General features: G+C 42.8%; 1 protein-coding gene across 1 annotated transcript; it reads right to left on the bottom strand.

The window, feature by feature from the left end:
• Positions 1 to 1,420: 1,420 nt before the first annotated feature.
• grna (granulin a) lies at positions 1,421 to 16,160 on the bottom strand. Its single transcript, XM_030789782.1, has 12 exons — positions 16,023 to 16,160; positions 14,813 to 14,950; positions 12,638 to 12,766; positions 12,258 to 12,342; positions 11,973 to 12,079; positions 9,533 to 9,683; positions 9,146 to 9,394; positions 8,844 to 8,902; positions 7,193 to 7,735; positions 6,180 to 6,422; positions 5,567 to 5,818; positions 1,421 to 1,661 (listed from the first exon to the last, which is right to left on the bottom strand). The coding sequence occupies exons 1-12, from the start codon at positions 16,158 to 16,160 to the stop codon at positions 1,518 to 1,520; spliced, it is 2,238 nt and encodes a 745-aa protein (XP_030645642.1). The 3' UTR covers positions 1,421 to 1,517.
• Positions 16,161 to 16,605: the final 445 nt, after the last annotated feature.

Here is a 16,605-nt window from a genome sequence, read left to right as displayed (position 1 = left end):
TATGGAAATGAACTTCAGCTTTTATACTGAGGAAAACAACAGTTGCTTATAGCCTTCACATCAGTGTATATAAATATGTTGAAAGCTTTATTTACTTGCTTTATTAACAGCTGGTTAAATTGTGTGGTTAGCCTCATGCCCATCATTAGCTTTCTAGCTTTCCTGTGAAAAAAACATCAGTTACAGTCACTTTTTATTATATAACAACAAAAGAAAAGTATGACTTGTAGTCACAGAGAAGACATTGGCCCGAGGAAGTGGCTACATTATTTGAGGCCATATTGCTCTCTGGTGAATATGCCTGTGTCTAAGCAACAAAAACATAAAATATGGTGCTATTGCCATTTGGTTAAATGTCTGTTCCATGCAGAGCCAGTGAAGTGTTCCAGAGTGCATGAATAGAGCTAAATGTAGAGTGTAGAGGTGAAAACTGACATTGTTGTGATGGATAACAGCAATATTACTGTTTTATTTATCAGATCAAGGAATTCTATCTACCTATTTGACCAAACAATAAATACATACAATGAACTATATAAATAATGTCCATTCTGGCAGATCCTTGAGATTAGGAAAAAAGGAGGCCCATGGGGAGCTGTCCTGGATAACAAGTGTTTATTTTGAATTAAGCATATCAAGGCACAGTTCCTTCTCTCAAGAACATACAGCGCAAACATAAAATGAAATTAACTCTATTAAATCAAAGATCAAAGTGTAAAAAGATGAAAATTGCTTTCAGATCAGTTAAAACAATAATTTCAGGAGAGACATGTACACTGGTCAGAAGAACCTGAAGGAGGTGAAAAATGAACTCTGGGACTATACATGGGATGATGGTCCTTATTCTGTGAGATTATGTCAGTTAAGATATCTCTGGTCATGTTGCCTATATCTTTCCTCTGTCAGGGGCCATACCAGATCCATAAAACATAAGCCATTAGAGAACATATGTGGGAGCCCAGTAGCCAATAGATGGCAGCAACTGTCATTTTAAAACAGAATTAGATTCAGCTCAAGCCTCTGCTGGCACATTCTCATGGTACACCAATAAACTTTAAAACATTACCCTTATAAAACATGGCTGAGTTCAGCTCCATACAGAGTAAAGTAAGATACCTATTTATGATGTCAGATTTCTCAGTATGTCTAATGTTGTATTTGGTTTTCAGTGTATGCTTATGCAGTAATCCCTAAGACCCCAAACATTAACTTCTCCACAAACACTCCTCAATTATGTACCCCCACAAACACTCCTCAATTATGTACCCCCACAAACACTCCTCAGTTATGTACCCCCACAAACACTCCTCAATTATGTACCCCCACAAACACTCCTCAGTTATGTACCCCCACAAACACTCCTCAGTTATGTACCCCCACAAACACTCTTCAGTTATGTACCCCCACAAACACTCCTCAATTATGTACCCCCTGATTTCTGCAACATTTACACACACAAAAAAAAGACATACAATTATGAATGTCAGAAGTGATCATGATTTGGCATGGACCCATCTTCAGACCAAGAGAGCTCTCTTCTTTTTGGAGAAGAATAAGTCCCAGTTATCCCAGTTTAAACCCACTGACTGGCTGCAAGTTCCCTCATCACTGCAAGTGTAGCCAGCAGGGCAGCAGTGCTTCATATCAGGACAGCACACAGCCTGTGGGAAAGCAGAGGCCAGGTGACCAAAAAGGAGGGATGGAAGGGGAGCAGTTAGGGACTGAAGCAAATGAACCCAAAAATATGTCCATATTTCAATGATATTTAAACGCAGTACAGTGTCTTCAAACAGAGATATGACTGTCAGACATTTTCATTGTCATGCTTAGTTCTAGGGCAGTATATCGGAACACTGGAGTGTGACAGATATGTAGATATGCAGATTTGAATATGAGACCAAGGCAAACTTGGGGTGTATTAGGAACTCATTCATGTGTCCATATAAGGAGATGAGTCTATTCAACAGTTAATGGCACACCACCACAGAGCATAGCTCATGACTGTGATCTTTGTGTCTGGATCATGGCTTTGTTCACTATACAATAACTACATACAGTGTACCCATCATACCTATGCCTATACCATATTCTACCACAGTTATGACATACACAAGACAACTCAAGATGTTTTAAAAACTAGTTCCACAGCATTATGAAGTTAACTTCTTTGAGAAGTTTTGCATAAACATAACATTCTAAGTTCTTTCTTATTCTAAGTCAAAAATGCAGTTTCATCTTCAGCACTGTCACTTTACCACAACATTGTCACTTTACCACAACACTGTCACTTTACCACAACATTGTCACTTTACCACAACATTGTCACTTTACCACAGCACTGTCACTTTACCACAGGACTGTCACTTTACCACAGCACTGTCACTTTACCACAGCACTGTCACTTTACCACAGGACTGTCACTTTACCACAGGACTGTCACTTTACCACAACACTGTCACTTTACCACAGCACTGTCACTTTACCACAGGACTGTCACTTTACCACAGGACTGTCACTTTACCACAGGACTGTCACTTTACCACAACATCATCACTTTACCACAACACTGTCACTTTACCACAGCACTGTCACTTTACCACAGGACTGTCACTTTACCACAGCACTGTCACTTTACCACAGGACTGTCACTTTACCACAACATTGTCACTTTACCACAGCACTGTCACTTTACCACAGGACTGTCACTTTACCACAGGACTGTCACTTTACCACAACACTGTCACTTTACCACAGCACTGTCACTTTACCACAGGACTGTCACTTTACCACAGCACTGTCACTTTACCACAACATTGTCACTTTACCACAACATTGTCACTTTACCACAGGACTGTCACTTTACCACAGGACTGTCACTTTACCACAGCACTGTCACTTTACCACAACACTGTCACTTTACCACAGGACTGTCACTTTACCACAGGACTGTCACTTTACCACAACATCATCACTTTACCACAACATTGTCACTTTACCACAGGACTGTCACTTTACCACAACATTGTCACTTTACCACAGGACTGTCACTTTACCACAACATCATCACTTTACCACAACATTGTCACTTTACCACAGGACTGTCACTTTACCACAACACTGTCACTTTACCACAGGACTGTCACTTTACCACAACACTGTCACTTTACCACAGGACTGTCACTTTACCACAACATCATCACTTTACCACAGCACTGTCACTTTACCACAACATTGTCACTTTACCACAGGACTGTCACTTTACCACAACACTGTCACTTTACCACAGCACTGTCACTTTACCACAACATCATCACTTTACCACAGGACTGTCACTTTACCACAACATCATCACTTTACCACAACACTGTCACTTTACCACAACATCATCACTTTACCACAGGACTGTCACTTTACCACAGGACTGTCACTTTACCACAGACTTCACTTTTACCAACAGCACTGTCACTTTACCACAGGACTGTCACTTTACCACAGGCACTGTCACTTTACCACAACATGTCACTTTACACAGCACTGTCACTTTACACAGCACTTGTCACTTAACCACAGCACTGTCACTTTAACAACAGGACTGTCACTTTACCACAGGACTGTCACTTTACCACAGGACCTGTCACTTTACCACAAGCATCTGTCACTTTACCACAAACATTGTCACTTTACCACAGGACTGTCACTTTACCACAAGCACTGTCACTTTACCACAGGACTGGTCACTTTACCACACACTTGTCACTTACCACAGCACTGTCACTTTACCACAGGACATGTCACTTTACCACAGGACTGTCACTTTACCACAGGACTGTCACTTACCACAGGACTGTCACTTTACCACAGCACTGTCACTTTACCACAACACTGTCACTTTACCACAGCACTGTCACTTTACCACAGCACTGTCACTTTACCACAGCACTGTCACTTTACCACAACATTGTCACTTTACCACAGGACTGTCACTTTACCACAGGACTGTCACTTTACCACAACATTGTCACTTTACCACAGGACTGTCACTTTACCACAACATCATCACTTTACCACAGCACTGTCACTTTACCACAGGACTGTCACTTTACCACAACATCATCACTTTACCACAACACTGTCACTTTACCACAACACTGTCACTTTACCACAGGACTGTCACTTTACCACAACACTGTCACTTTACCACAGCACTGTCACTTTACCACAGCACTGTCACTTTACCACAACATCATCACTTTACCACAACATTGTCACTTTACCACAGCACTGTCACTTTACCACAGGACTGTCACTTTACCACAGGACTGTCACTTTACCACAACATTGTCACTTTACCACAGGACTGTCACTTTACCACAACATCATCACTTTACCACAGGACTGTCACTTTACCACAGGACTGTCACTTTACCACAGGACTGTCACTTTACCACAACATCATCACTTTACCACAGGACTGTCACTTTACCACAACATTGTCACTTTACCACAGGACTGTCACTTTACCACAACATCATCACTTTACCACAGCACTGTCACTTTACCACAGCACTGTCACTTTACCACAGCACTGTCACTTTACCACAACATTGTCACTTTACCACAACATTGTCACTTTACCACAACACTGTCACTTTACCACAGGACTGTCACTTTACCACAACACTGTCACTTTACCACAGGACTGTCACTTTACCACAACATTGTCACTTTACCACAACACTGTCACTTTACCACAGGACTGTCACTTTACCACAACACTGTCACTTTACCACAGGACTGTCACTTTACCACAACATCATCACTTTACCACAGCACTGTCACTTTACCACAACATTGTCACTTTACCACAGGACTGTCACTTTACCACAACACTGTCACTTTACCACAGCACTGTCACTTTACCACAACATCATCACTTTACCACAGGACTGTCACTTTACCACAACATCATCACTTTACCACAACACTGTCACTTTACCACAACATTGTCACTTTACCACAACACTGTCACTTTACCACAGCACTGTCACTTTACCACAACATCATCACTTTACCACAGGACTGTCACTTTACCACAGGACTGTCACTTTACCACAACATCATCACTTTACCACAGCACTGTCACTTTACCACAACATTGTCACTTTACCACAACATTGTCACTTTACCACAACATTGTCACTTTACCACAGGACTGTCACTTTACCACAGGACTGTCACTTTACCACAACACTGTCACTTTACCACAACACTGTCACTTTACCACAACATCATCACTTTACCACAACACTGTCACTTTACCACAACATCATCACTTTACCACAGGACTGTCACTTTACCACAGGACTGTCACTTTACCACAACACTGTCACTTTACCACAGGACTGTCACTTTACCACAGCACTGTCACTTTACCACAACATTGTCACTTTACCACAGGACTGTCACTTTACCACAGCACTGTCACTTTACCACAGGACTGTCACTTTACCACAACACTGTCACTTTACCACAACACTGTCACTTTACCACAACATTGGGTTTTTACCTTGGCAGATGGGCAGCAGCCCCAGGTGGTCTCAGAGGACTTGCAGCATGTTTGGTCAGTACGGCAACTGTAAGAGCCTCCACAGGAGATATCTTTGTGTTGTGAGGGGCCAGGCTGTGACTCAGGACTTGATATGTGGGTCAGAGGAACAGACTGCACCTGGAGCCAAATAGTCTTCACACAGGAGCCAGCTCTAACATCACAGCCATAGCCCTTTGGACAGCAATGCTCCTGATCTGCACAGCACACCGCCTAGGGGAGGAGACAGAGAGAGAGAGTGGGAGAGAGAGAGAGAGAGAGAGAGAGAGAGAGAGAGAGAGAGAGAGAGAGAGAGAGAGCGCAAATGGTTGGAAAGCGTATGGTATGTGATCAGCATAGACATGAAAAACATGTGCAAATGAGCTGTGTTTTACATCAAACCTGATAACTTACAGCCAGAGAGAATTTTATCATCCCTTGAGAATGTGATGTAAGAAATGTGTGCCTGTTAAGGTCCTAAAGAACTTTGCATTACATTTATCCCAGTGTTGGACCGGGGCAGTACGCAAATCAACCACACACACACACACACATACACACACACACACACACACACACACACACATATCCATACCTCAGGCAGAGGGCAGCAGCCCCACTCCCCATGAGACATCCTACAGCAGGTGGAGCCTGTCGGACAGCTCATGTGGGAATCACACCTGACCACTGGCAAATCTGGGCTGGGGACAGGGCTTCTCTGGGCAGGCACCTTACTGTACCAGGGGATCACCACACCACTCTTTGTGCAGGAGCCCTGTTTGGCATCACAGGCGTAGTCTGTCGGGCAGCAGTGTTCACCATCTGCACAACACTGAGCCTGAGGAGTGGAGACAGGACAAAGATAAATTCCTTCTTTCACCCTTAACTATTCACTATAGACCTCAAGTATAATAACAATAACAGCTAATGCTATTTCAGAAGGGCTCATTCTGGTTTTGTGCTTAAAACATTGAAGTTTCTATTTATGTTGTTCTTGTTACCTGATTAGTGTTTGCATCAGCACTCAGTTTGTTTCCTCATTGTATCTGTGTATATAGACCCCTGTGTTTCCTGGTCATGAAATGTCACTCATTCTGATTGCACTGAGCCATTTCCTGTTTAGCCTGGTTCACCTTTAGCCTGGTTCACCTTTAGCCTGGTTCCTTGTTTAGGCTGGTTCCTTGTTTAGCCTGGTTCCTTGTTTAGGCTGGTTCCCTGTTCTCCCTGACAGCCCTCCAGTCAATTGACTTTAGCTTGCTCCTAACTTTTGATTTTGCTTAACCCCCAGTAACTAGACCCTGCCCATTCACTGACCAGTTGGATAATGACTTTGAATAAAATATCACCTGCACTTGCATCCAGTCTCTCTCAATTCATGACATCATGTCCAGCTACATCTAAATTTCGCATGTGCTTGCTGTACAGTATACACCAACAGGCCAGGCTTGGGTCAACAACGTTGCCATGTGTGAATGAGGTAGATTTGGTGAGCATAAAGCCTGAATGGGTAGAGGCATTCTCTAAAACCGGAGTCTAGGGTTAGTGTTAGAGCCCGGTTTTTCAGGTGAGTAGTGCACAGTGCATCTGTGACTTTGCCTTGTGACTTACATGAGGCAGTGGGCAGCAGCCCCATGTCTGAACACTGTTCATAAAGCAGCAGGTGGAGTGCTCCGGACAGGCCATATGTGCATCACACCAAATTACTCCATCTTCCTCCTGCACCTGCTCCTCTTCATCACGTCCATTTCCTTCCCCTTCCTCCTCCCCCTCGTCCTCTCCGGGCTCATCCTCTTTGGGCTCATCCTCTCCGGGCTCATCCTCTCCGGGCTCATCCTCTTTGGGCTCATCCTCTCCAGGCTCATCCTCTCCGGGCTCATCCTCTTTGGGCTCATCCTCTCTGGGCTCATCCTCTCTGGGCTCATCCTCTTTGGGCTCATCCTCTTTGGGCTCATCCTCTCCGGGCTCATCCTCTCCGGGCACATCCTCTCCGGGCTCACCTTGCTGATTTTCTGTCTCATTGGATTCTTGGTTTGTGACAGGAATTTTCTCCAGCATGGGAACAGTCATACTGATTTGGACACAGGTCTGAGTTGCCAGGTTACAGGTGGTGTTGAGTGGGCAGCAGTGGACATGGTCTTCACAGCAGACAGCCTGCAGACGTAACGGGCTCTTTAGACTTTAATTTGTGATGGTGGTGAAGGGTAAAGAGTGTATTTTAATTTGTGATGGTGGTGAAGGGTAAAGAGTGTATTTTAATTTGTGATGGTGGTGAAGGGTAAAGAGTGTATTTTAATTTGTGATGGTGGTGAAGGGTAAAAAGTGTATTTTAATTTGTGATGGTGGTGAAGGGTAAAGAGTGTATTTTAATTTGTGATGGTCGTGAAGGGTAAAGAGTGTATTTTAATTTGTGATGGTGGTGAAGGGTAAAGAGTGTATTTTAATTTGTGATGGTGGTGAAGGGTAAAGAGTGTATTTTAATTTGTGATGGTGGTGAAGGGTAAAGAGTGTATTTTAATTTGTGATGGTGGTGTAGGGTAAAGAGTGTATTTTAAGGCAGGAGAGAGACATTTACTATGCTTATTGTCTGCTCATTACATTTACTATGTTCAAATCTCAAACATGTAAAACAAACACTTAAAAAGACAGTCATGTGAAGGAACCCATTTTATTGTAAATGTTTTCACCATCTAAGTTCCCTCTCTCCCTTTCTCTCTCTCACTTTTGGTTGTCTCATTTTGTCATCTTTCAAATGAGTGTAAACGCAAAGAGGACTGGGTTGGTTTTCACTCATTTCACTTTTTGGTTTGCTTTATAAAGACTGAGTTTGATTAGTATAAGGAGGACTATGGGGGAAACACTGAAAGAAACATGGTTAACCAAATTATCTACAAACATTTTTTCCTTGGTTTTCAGTTTGAATTACCACCTCTGCTACTCCTGTTTCCTTCCTAAATCTGGGAGTAGGTTTTCTTTATTCTGCTTTGTTGTTTATAGCATTAGTGGGGTTAATATGTACTGGGCACGTCTCAGCCTTATCTAGGGTTCCACTCAGTGATTCCCTCACCCCTGTGCTCTTCACCAGCCCAGATGTGCTGAGTGTGGACTGGGCCGCAGCCCTGTAGAGGCCGTTAGGAGCACCATAACGCCATGCATACACACTCAAAACAATTTATCACGGAGCTTCTTATTGCACAATTGCAAGCATCATAAAACTGTCACCACCTATTGATGCTCAGAGCTGAGGAGTAACAGCCTGTACCTGGAGCAGTGGGCAGCACCTTGTCTCTCTGTCTGTGGACTCACAGCATGCATTCCCCTCTGGACACAGGAAATAGTGGAATTCACAGGACAGACACAGGAGTACAACAAAAGGTACAATTCTAATGAAATTTGTTTTCAAATAGATCAACAATTCACTCTTATTGCCGTTTGTAGTGTGTGTTGCATATGTGTGTGTATGCCCATATAAACATGTACAAGTGTGTGTGCAACCTTGTGTGTGTGTGTATGTGTTTGTGTTCAAGGATGTATGTGTGTGTGAACAGATGATTAATACCATACTTTCTGAGATGCCAGTGGATGGAGAGGTCACTGAGTGATCACTGGCTACACTGCTCACTGTAGCGTTACCAGTGTCAGCAGTACTCCAGCTCACTGTAGCGTTACCAGTGTCAGCAGTACTCCAGCTCTCTGTAGCGTTACCAGTGTCAGCAGTACTCCAGCTCTCTGTAGCGTTACCAGTGTCAGCAGTACTCCAGCTCTCTGTAGCATTATTAGTGATAGACCACATGCCAGGAGTCACTGCGGCAGCTGGTACAATGAGTGAACCCACAAAAACACACACATACATACAAAGGGAAGCGTAAGAGAAAGGGGGTGAGTCACAAAATAGAGCGACAACTCAGTATGATTTTAGGATTATTATTATGACTGTGAATGGCAGCCTACACTGGTGGTCCTCCCAGTCAGCTCTCAGGCGGGCAGGTAACTTGGCCCACATGGGCTTGTGCTGATTGGTGGATGACAGGCATTTTAAGCTCTCTACATCACAGGTGCTGTCCTCCGGACAACAATGTACCTTGTCCTCACAGCAGATTGCCTGAGGAGGAAACACACAAAGACACTTCACACAAGTAAACATGGCAGAACACATGTTTGAAGAATGTGCTTTTAGCTTGAATTGAGGACTAAGTATTGATACAATATCACCAAAACAATTGTTTCTCAATCATCAAATGAGAAGCAACTTGTAAAATTACAGATAAGTTACATTAGCCAGAGATTGTATAGAACCAGCTATCACTAGACTTGGCTACTCACTAAACTTATTAGTTGCCTACCAGCCTCTTGCTAGCTAAAGCTAGATTAATTTATAGCACTTAGTGATTCATCTGTAATAATAATTTTTTCAGTCTAGTTACACACAAGATTATTTTTCCACAACCCATCTACCATTGATCATTGCCCAACTAGAGCCTCCATGTCTCAACTTGTCTCACCATGTCTTCCCATAAGCTCATACCTACATAGGAATACCATTCATGAAATGTATCAATCAGGATTTAGGCCTCATTATAGCACAGAGATAGCACTGGTTAAAGTAGTAAATGACCTACTACTGGCCTCTGATCAGGGTTGTGTCTCTTTGCTTGTATTGCTTGACCTTTGTGCAGCTTTTGACACCATTGATCACACCATTCTCCTCGACAGACTGGAGAATGTTGTTGGGGTTAAGGGAACGGCCCTCTCCTGGCTGAGGTCTTATTTGACTGATCGTTATCAGTTTGTTGATGTGACTGGTAACTTCAATGCACATACTGAGGTAAAGTTTTGAGTTCCGCAAGGTTCTGTTTTAGGCCCACTGCTTTTTTCTTTATATATGCTACCTCTGGGTAATATTATTCATAAACATGGTGTTAACTTCCACTGTTATGCTGATGACACACAGATGTACATTTCAGCAAAGCCAGATGAGAGACACCATCTTAATAAAACTGAGGAATGTGTACAGGACATCAGACATTGGATGCTTATCAACTTCCTACTACTTAATTCTGGCAAGACAGAAGTACTTATGTTAGGACCACATGGAGCTAGGGGTAAGCTCTCTGATTACATAGTAACTCTGGATGGCCTTTCTGTTTCACCATGCGCAGTGGTAAGAGATCTTGGTGTGATTATTGACTGCAGGCTTACTGTATGGATGTTCCAGTAGGTGCATAAACAAGCTCCAGTTAGTCCAGAACACTGCAGCCAGAATCCTTACGAGAACCAGAAGATATGATCACAGCACCCCTATCCTGTCCACACTGCACTGGCTCCCAATCAAATTTCGCATTGATTATAAAATACTACTGTTGACATATAAAGCACTAAATGGTCTCGCACCACAATACCTGAGAGAACCTCTGGCTGTTTATGATCCACCACGCCTACTTAGATCTAAGGGTGCAGGCCATTTACTGGTACCACGTATTGTGAAGGCTACAGCAGGGGGCAGAGCCTTCTCTTATAAAGCCCAAGGTTATGGAACTGCCTCCCAATTAGTGTTCGGGACTCAGACACAGTCTCAATGGTTAAGTCAAGGCTGAAAACATATTTGTTTAGTCAAGCCTTTTGTTAATAGCTCTTTATTAGATAAAGGAGCAGATCTGGAGGGTTGTCGGGCATACGGTGCTTTGGTGAACTGAGAAGCGTGGATGCTGTCACTCCCCCACTCTTGCTCGTTCACTCAGGTTGGTTGACGGTCCAGTGGCTGGCCGTTTTATGTCCCAGGGTGCCCTCATGTCTGTGTTACCTGCTGGCTCTCCATGTTACATGTCCTGTCTCATCACACCTCCTCATATCATCCCATGACTCGTCCTGTCTCACCACATCTCCCCATATCACCCCATGACTCGTCCTGTCTCACCACATCTCCTCATATCACCCCATGACTCGTCCTGTCTCACCACATCTCCCCATATCACCCCATGACTCATCCTGTCTCACCACATCTCCCCATATCACCCCATGACTCATCCTGTCTGACCACATCTCCCCATATCACCCCATGACTCATCCTGTCTCACCACATCTCCTCATATCACCCCATGACTCATCCTGTCTCACCACATCTCCCCATATCACCCCATGACTCGTCCTGTCTCACCACATCTCCCCATATCACCCCATGACTCATGCTGTCTCACCATGTTGCTCACTGCTAGAAATGCTGCCCCCTGCGCTATCACCTTAATTACACTTAGCCAACTGACTGTCTTTTGTTACATAAAGCATTAAACATACATGACTGTCACTCTTCCAGCCTCATACTAAACTAAAAAAAATAAATAAATGAAAATAAACAATGGCAATTAAAGCAGCTATCCAGGTTCAGTATCCATACCCTTGGCATTGGACAGCAGCCCCAGCCTCCATCAGCAGCTTCACAGCAGGATGTCTGTGCAGGGCACTCTGACTTACCATCACTACACATAACTGCAGTGACTGGTTCTGCAGGCAGAGGAAGAAAATGCACTTTGAGACACACATCACCCTCGTCCTGTTTGATCACATGGCATCAAAACTTCACTGGTGTTTTTAAGGAAGAATGTTTCTTGCATCAGTTCTTAACGACGTTCATTTCAGTACCTGAAGCATTTAAGAAGTTCTATTGTGTTCATATCCTCACCTCTCTCCTTGACACAGGTGCTGCTATCAGTGCTGCACTGATGGTCTTTTGGACAGCAGTGTTTTCTATCTAAACACACAATACCCTGTAACAACCAGTACAAGAGTAAAGACAGATCACTCAATCCATCTGTCTGTCCAACTATTTTAAAAAGATCTGAATGGTTTAAAAGCACTCTGTATAGATACATTCCTTCTGCTTAACTCTGACGTAATCATTGTAATTGTATATCTGAACACTCAGTGGTGTATTGTCTGAGTGCATGTTGAACAGCCTCCAGCTCTAACCATAACCCCACAGGTCACGTTAGCTCAGTTAATGTCAAATGAAACCCTTTTGTGGCCTTCTCTCTGAGTTTCAGCTGGACACATAAAAAGTACCTGAGCCACGGGACAGCATCCATAAGCATTGGAGAGTTTCAGACAGGAGAACTCTGCAGGGCAGTAGGACTTGTCTGGACACATGATGTCATCTTCAATCGCAGGAGATGAACTGATTATTCGGAAGGACTGCAGACAGAGAGGTGATAGACCTTATCAGTTATCATGGGAAATGTAGTGGAAGAAGTTTCATGTTCAAGTTTAAATGTATTTAGAGCCCAAGATCACTGTTTACAGTCTCAAAGGGCTTAACATGCCCACAGGATTACAACAAAACAGAGCAGGGTGGCACCCCCTGACTTGATCCTCGTAGCGGGCAAGAAAAAACTCCTCAAAAAAACCCAGATGCTAGGGAAAAATAGGAGAAGATACAGATATTTAGATATTATTTAATATTAAAACAACAGGGGGTTCTAACCCATCTCCCACAGAAACCAAAGCACATCCATTACTAGGTGAAGTAAAAAAGACAATTAGTAATATCATTGACAGTAAGTCAACCTGTGGTGGTAAAATAACAGTAATCATTAATCATGCGTTTACTATGTGACAAAATTTGGATGAATGGGAGATGGCCCAACGACTGGTCTCCACTCTCATAACAGTCCCAAAGAAGCCCAAACTACTGCACAGTATCACTCCTCTCACACACACCAGCAAGATACTGCTGGTCATCAGTGTCACACAAATGAAAAACAAAGTATGTCTCACACAGCTGTCCAACCAGCAGGCTTTATACTGAAGAGAGGCACTTGATACCAAATTTTTAACTTATGAAGAATAATACAAGTATAGCAGAGAAAAAAGGTGTTTCTATCATTTGCTAACTCTTAAAAGCACATTTGATAATGTCAAGTTCAACTCACTATGGGGCACTCTACAAAAACTGGGCTCTCCCCTACATTCATAATCTTCCTCATCTAAAACACTACACGGTGAGCAAACGGCATTAATACAAACCCTGCCTGGCAGTGACAGATTTAAACCACAAAAGTGAATATGATGGGGCTGCATATTCTCCCCTATGCTATTCAGTCTGTACAGAGAACTAATCACATGCCACACACTAATCACATGCCACACACTCAAGTCAAGACTGGGAGCAGACTAATAAACAACCTCTACTATGGAGATGATGTGGTGAAAACAAGGCCCAGGACTTTGTCAATGCACAGTGGAGCAGAACAGTCGCTTGTATCACTGAAAACTCAATGCATCATTAACAAGAGTGATGGCACACAGCGAAGAGCATGTTCCAACCAACACGACAATTACAACAACTTACTGAGTTCATGTATCATGGCACAACAATATTAGCCCATAAGAACTTATGACTGTGATACCTGAAAATGTTTGGGCATGACAAAAAGAAGCATGACAAAAAGACGCATGACAAAACTATGAAACATTTGGAAGGACAGATATGTTCACAAAGCCAAAAAGTAAAACTGATCAAAGCATTGCTATAACCCATCGACACCGACTCATCCAAGTGAGGGACCCTGAAAGAATCACACAAGAAAAAAATGGAAGAATTCAAAATGTAAACATTGTGAAAAAATGTTAAACATTGTCACAACACCGATGACTGGGTCGTAAGTGAAGCCAGAACACAGCGGCTCAGTCACAGCTGAAATACACAGGTGAGGCGGTGAATAGAAACCTGACAATACAGTTTGACAGGGAAGCACAGAAGAGTGCAGAGACAAAAGCCAATCATACACAAGGCTAATATACACACTAAAATCATGGGCAGGTCTGAACACACAACCACTCTCTAACTCCAACTCTCCAGCTTTCTAACTCTCCAACACTGTAAGTAGTAGACTGCTTAGGTTGGACACAACTCATCCAGTTCAAGTTCTAGTTTATTTAAAGCCCAATATTACTGTTTACAGTCTCAGAGCACAAAACGCACACACACCTAATATTATATTAATAAACTATATTGTAGGAATATTGTATTAATGTATCTTAATATTATATAAGATATTGCTGCTATTGAAATAACATTGCCTTTTCACTTATAATGATAATGGCATCGGAGGAACAGTGCGCATCTGAGACAAAAACTGCGCTGCCACTGGGGGTGGTGTAAAACGCTCAATCTAGTCCACAAAAATGTCTTTTCCTTGTTGTTTTAAATTTATTTCACAGAACTGGTCATGTTCATACTTTTGCAATGCTAGTCTGTCTCTCTGGTGATCTCTCCACCCATGGAAGAGTGTGTGTGACGTTTGAACACTTGGAGTCCTCCATCTGACAGAGCATGCCTTCAGGACAACAGTGCAGGTGATCCTCACAACACACACCCTAGACAGTTTACACACACACACACACACACACACACACACACACACACACACACACACGCACACAAAAAAACACATGAGAAGGTGAAGTCTGAGTGCAGAAGCAGTGTGTGTGCCATGAGGAGTATTACGATATTGGAGGTTTACACAAGGCTACAGCTGCAACACACTCCATTTGGATTTAAAACCTTGTGATAACAGGAAATTTGCATGAACATAACGATTAGCAAAGCAAACTCCTTTTCCGCCCAATCAGCCCCTTCTATTGGCCACTGAAACCTTTATCATTCAGGCAGCGCTATAAAAAGAGCTGACAAGAGTGTGTGTGTATAAAAAGAACTGCCAATTAAAATAATATCTGATTCATAGTAAATGGATGGCCAGCACAGGTACTCTGTTAGCCATGAACCCAACCAGATACAGTCAGCATTCCCTGTTCAGTTACTGACCAGTTACAGTCAGCATTCCCTGTTCAGTTACTGACCAGTTACAGTCAGCATTCCCTGTTCAGTTACTGACCAGTTACAGTCAGCATTCCCTGTTCAGTTACTGACCAGTTACAGTCAGCATTCCCTGTTCAGTTACTGACCAGATACAGTCAGCATTCCCTGTTCAGTTACTGACCAGATACAGTCAGCATTCCCTGTTCAGTTACTGACCAGATGCAGTCAGCATTCCCTGTTCAGTTACTGACCAGATGCAGTCAGCATTCCCTGTTCAGTTACTGACCAGATACAGTCAGCATTCCCTGTTCAGTTACTGACCTGATACAGTCAGCATTCCCTGTTCAGTTACTGACCTCAGACGTTTGAGAAGTATGGGCTGAATATAATCTTCACAACACTAATTAACTACAACCGAAACTATAGATCTCTAAAGTTAAAATAAATGTGTAAATATACCTGAAACATACATGTATATATAAAAATAAAACTGCAGTGACTCTGTGATAAGAGAGAAGTTTAACACAAAAACAACAATGATCACACAATTATTCCTTTTATTCTGTGACTATCCATATGTCTGTGACTGCAAGCATGATCATTTTAGGGCACAGCAAAGCTGATTCTCACCTGAGGGAAAGGGCAGCATGTATATTCTCCAGAGGGTGACTGACAACATGTTTCATTTTCCTCACACACTGCTGTGTCTGGGCACTGGAAGCCAGTCACCAGGTTCAGCAAGACCAAGGTTAGCATGAGCCCCAGCATCTGCAGACAGACACAGGGACGGTAAGATATTAACTAAGGAAAACTGAGGAATGACACAGTGGTGATGTCATGATGCTCATTACACGTCTAAACGGCTTGTATCATGAGGAAAGGCCGGAATGTTCTATCCCTGCTGTACAGACCAGCTGCTGAGCCAATAGGGATTACTGTCACAGATTACTGTCACAGATTACTATCACAGATTGCAGTTCATCTTCTGCAGAAAAACAAACACTAATCGACACTAAGTTAGTGGCAAAAATTAAAGAGTAGCAAACAAATTCAAACAAAGTATCTTAGTGCTCCAAGACTGTTTAAAGGACAGAAAGTATTTTAGTGCTCCAAGACTGTTTAAAGGACAGAAAGTATCTTAGTGCTCCAAGACTGTTTAAAGGACAGAAAGTATCTTAGTGCTCCAAGACTGTTTAAAGGACAGAAAGTATTT

Source organism: Chanos chanos, chromosome 13, assembly GCF_902362185.1.
Source record: "Chanos chanos chromosome 13, fChaCha1.1, whole genome shotgun sequence".
In the NCBI taxonomy this organism is placed as follows: Eukaryota; Metazoa; Chordata; class Actinopteri; order Gonorynchiformes; family Chanidae; genus Chanos; species Chanos chanos.
Note: the sequence above shows the minus strand (reverse complement) of the source record. Positions and strands in the feature narration are given on the sequence as shown.

What these genes read in the sequence shown, in the direction of transcription:
- grna (XM_030789782.1), bottom strand. Translation starts at nt 16,160, where the DNA reads ATGCTGGGGCTCATGCTAACCTTGGTCTTGCTGAACCTGGTGACTGGC. An exon ending in GATGCTGTCCCGTGGCTCAG is followed by an intron (nt 12,343 to 12,637) that starts GTACTTTTTATG and finishes TGGTTGTTACAG; the next exon opens with GGTATTGTGTGTTTAGATAG. An exon ending in GCTGCTGCCCATCTGCCAAG is followed by an intron (nt 1,662 to 5,566) that starts GTAAAAACCCAA and finishes GCTTTCCCACAG; the next exon opens with GCTGTGTGCTGTCCTGATAT.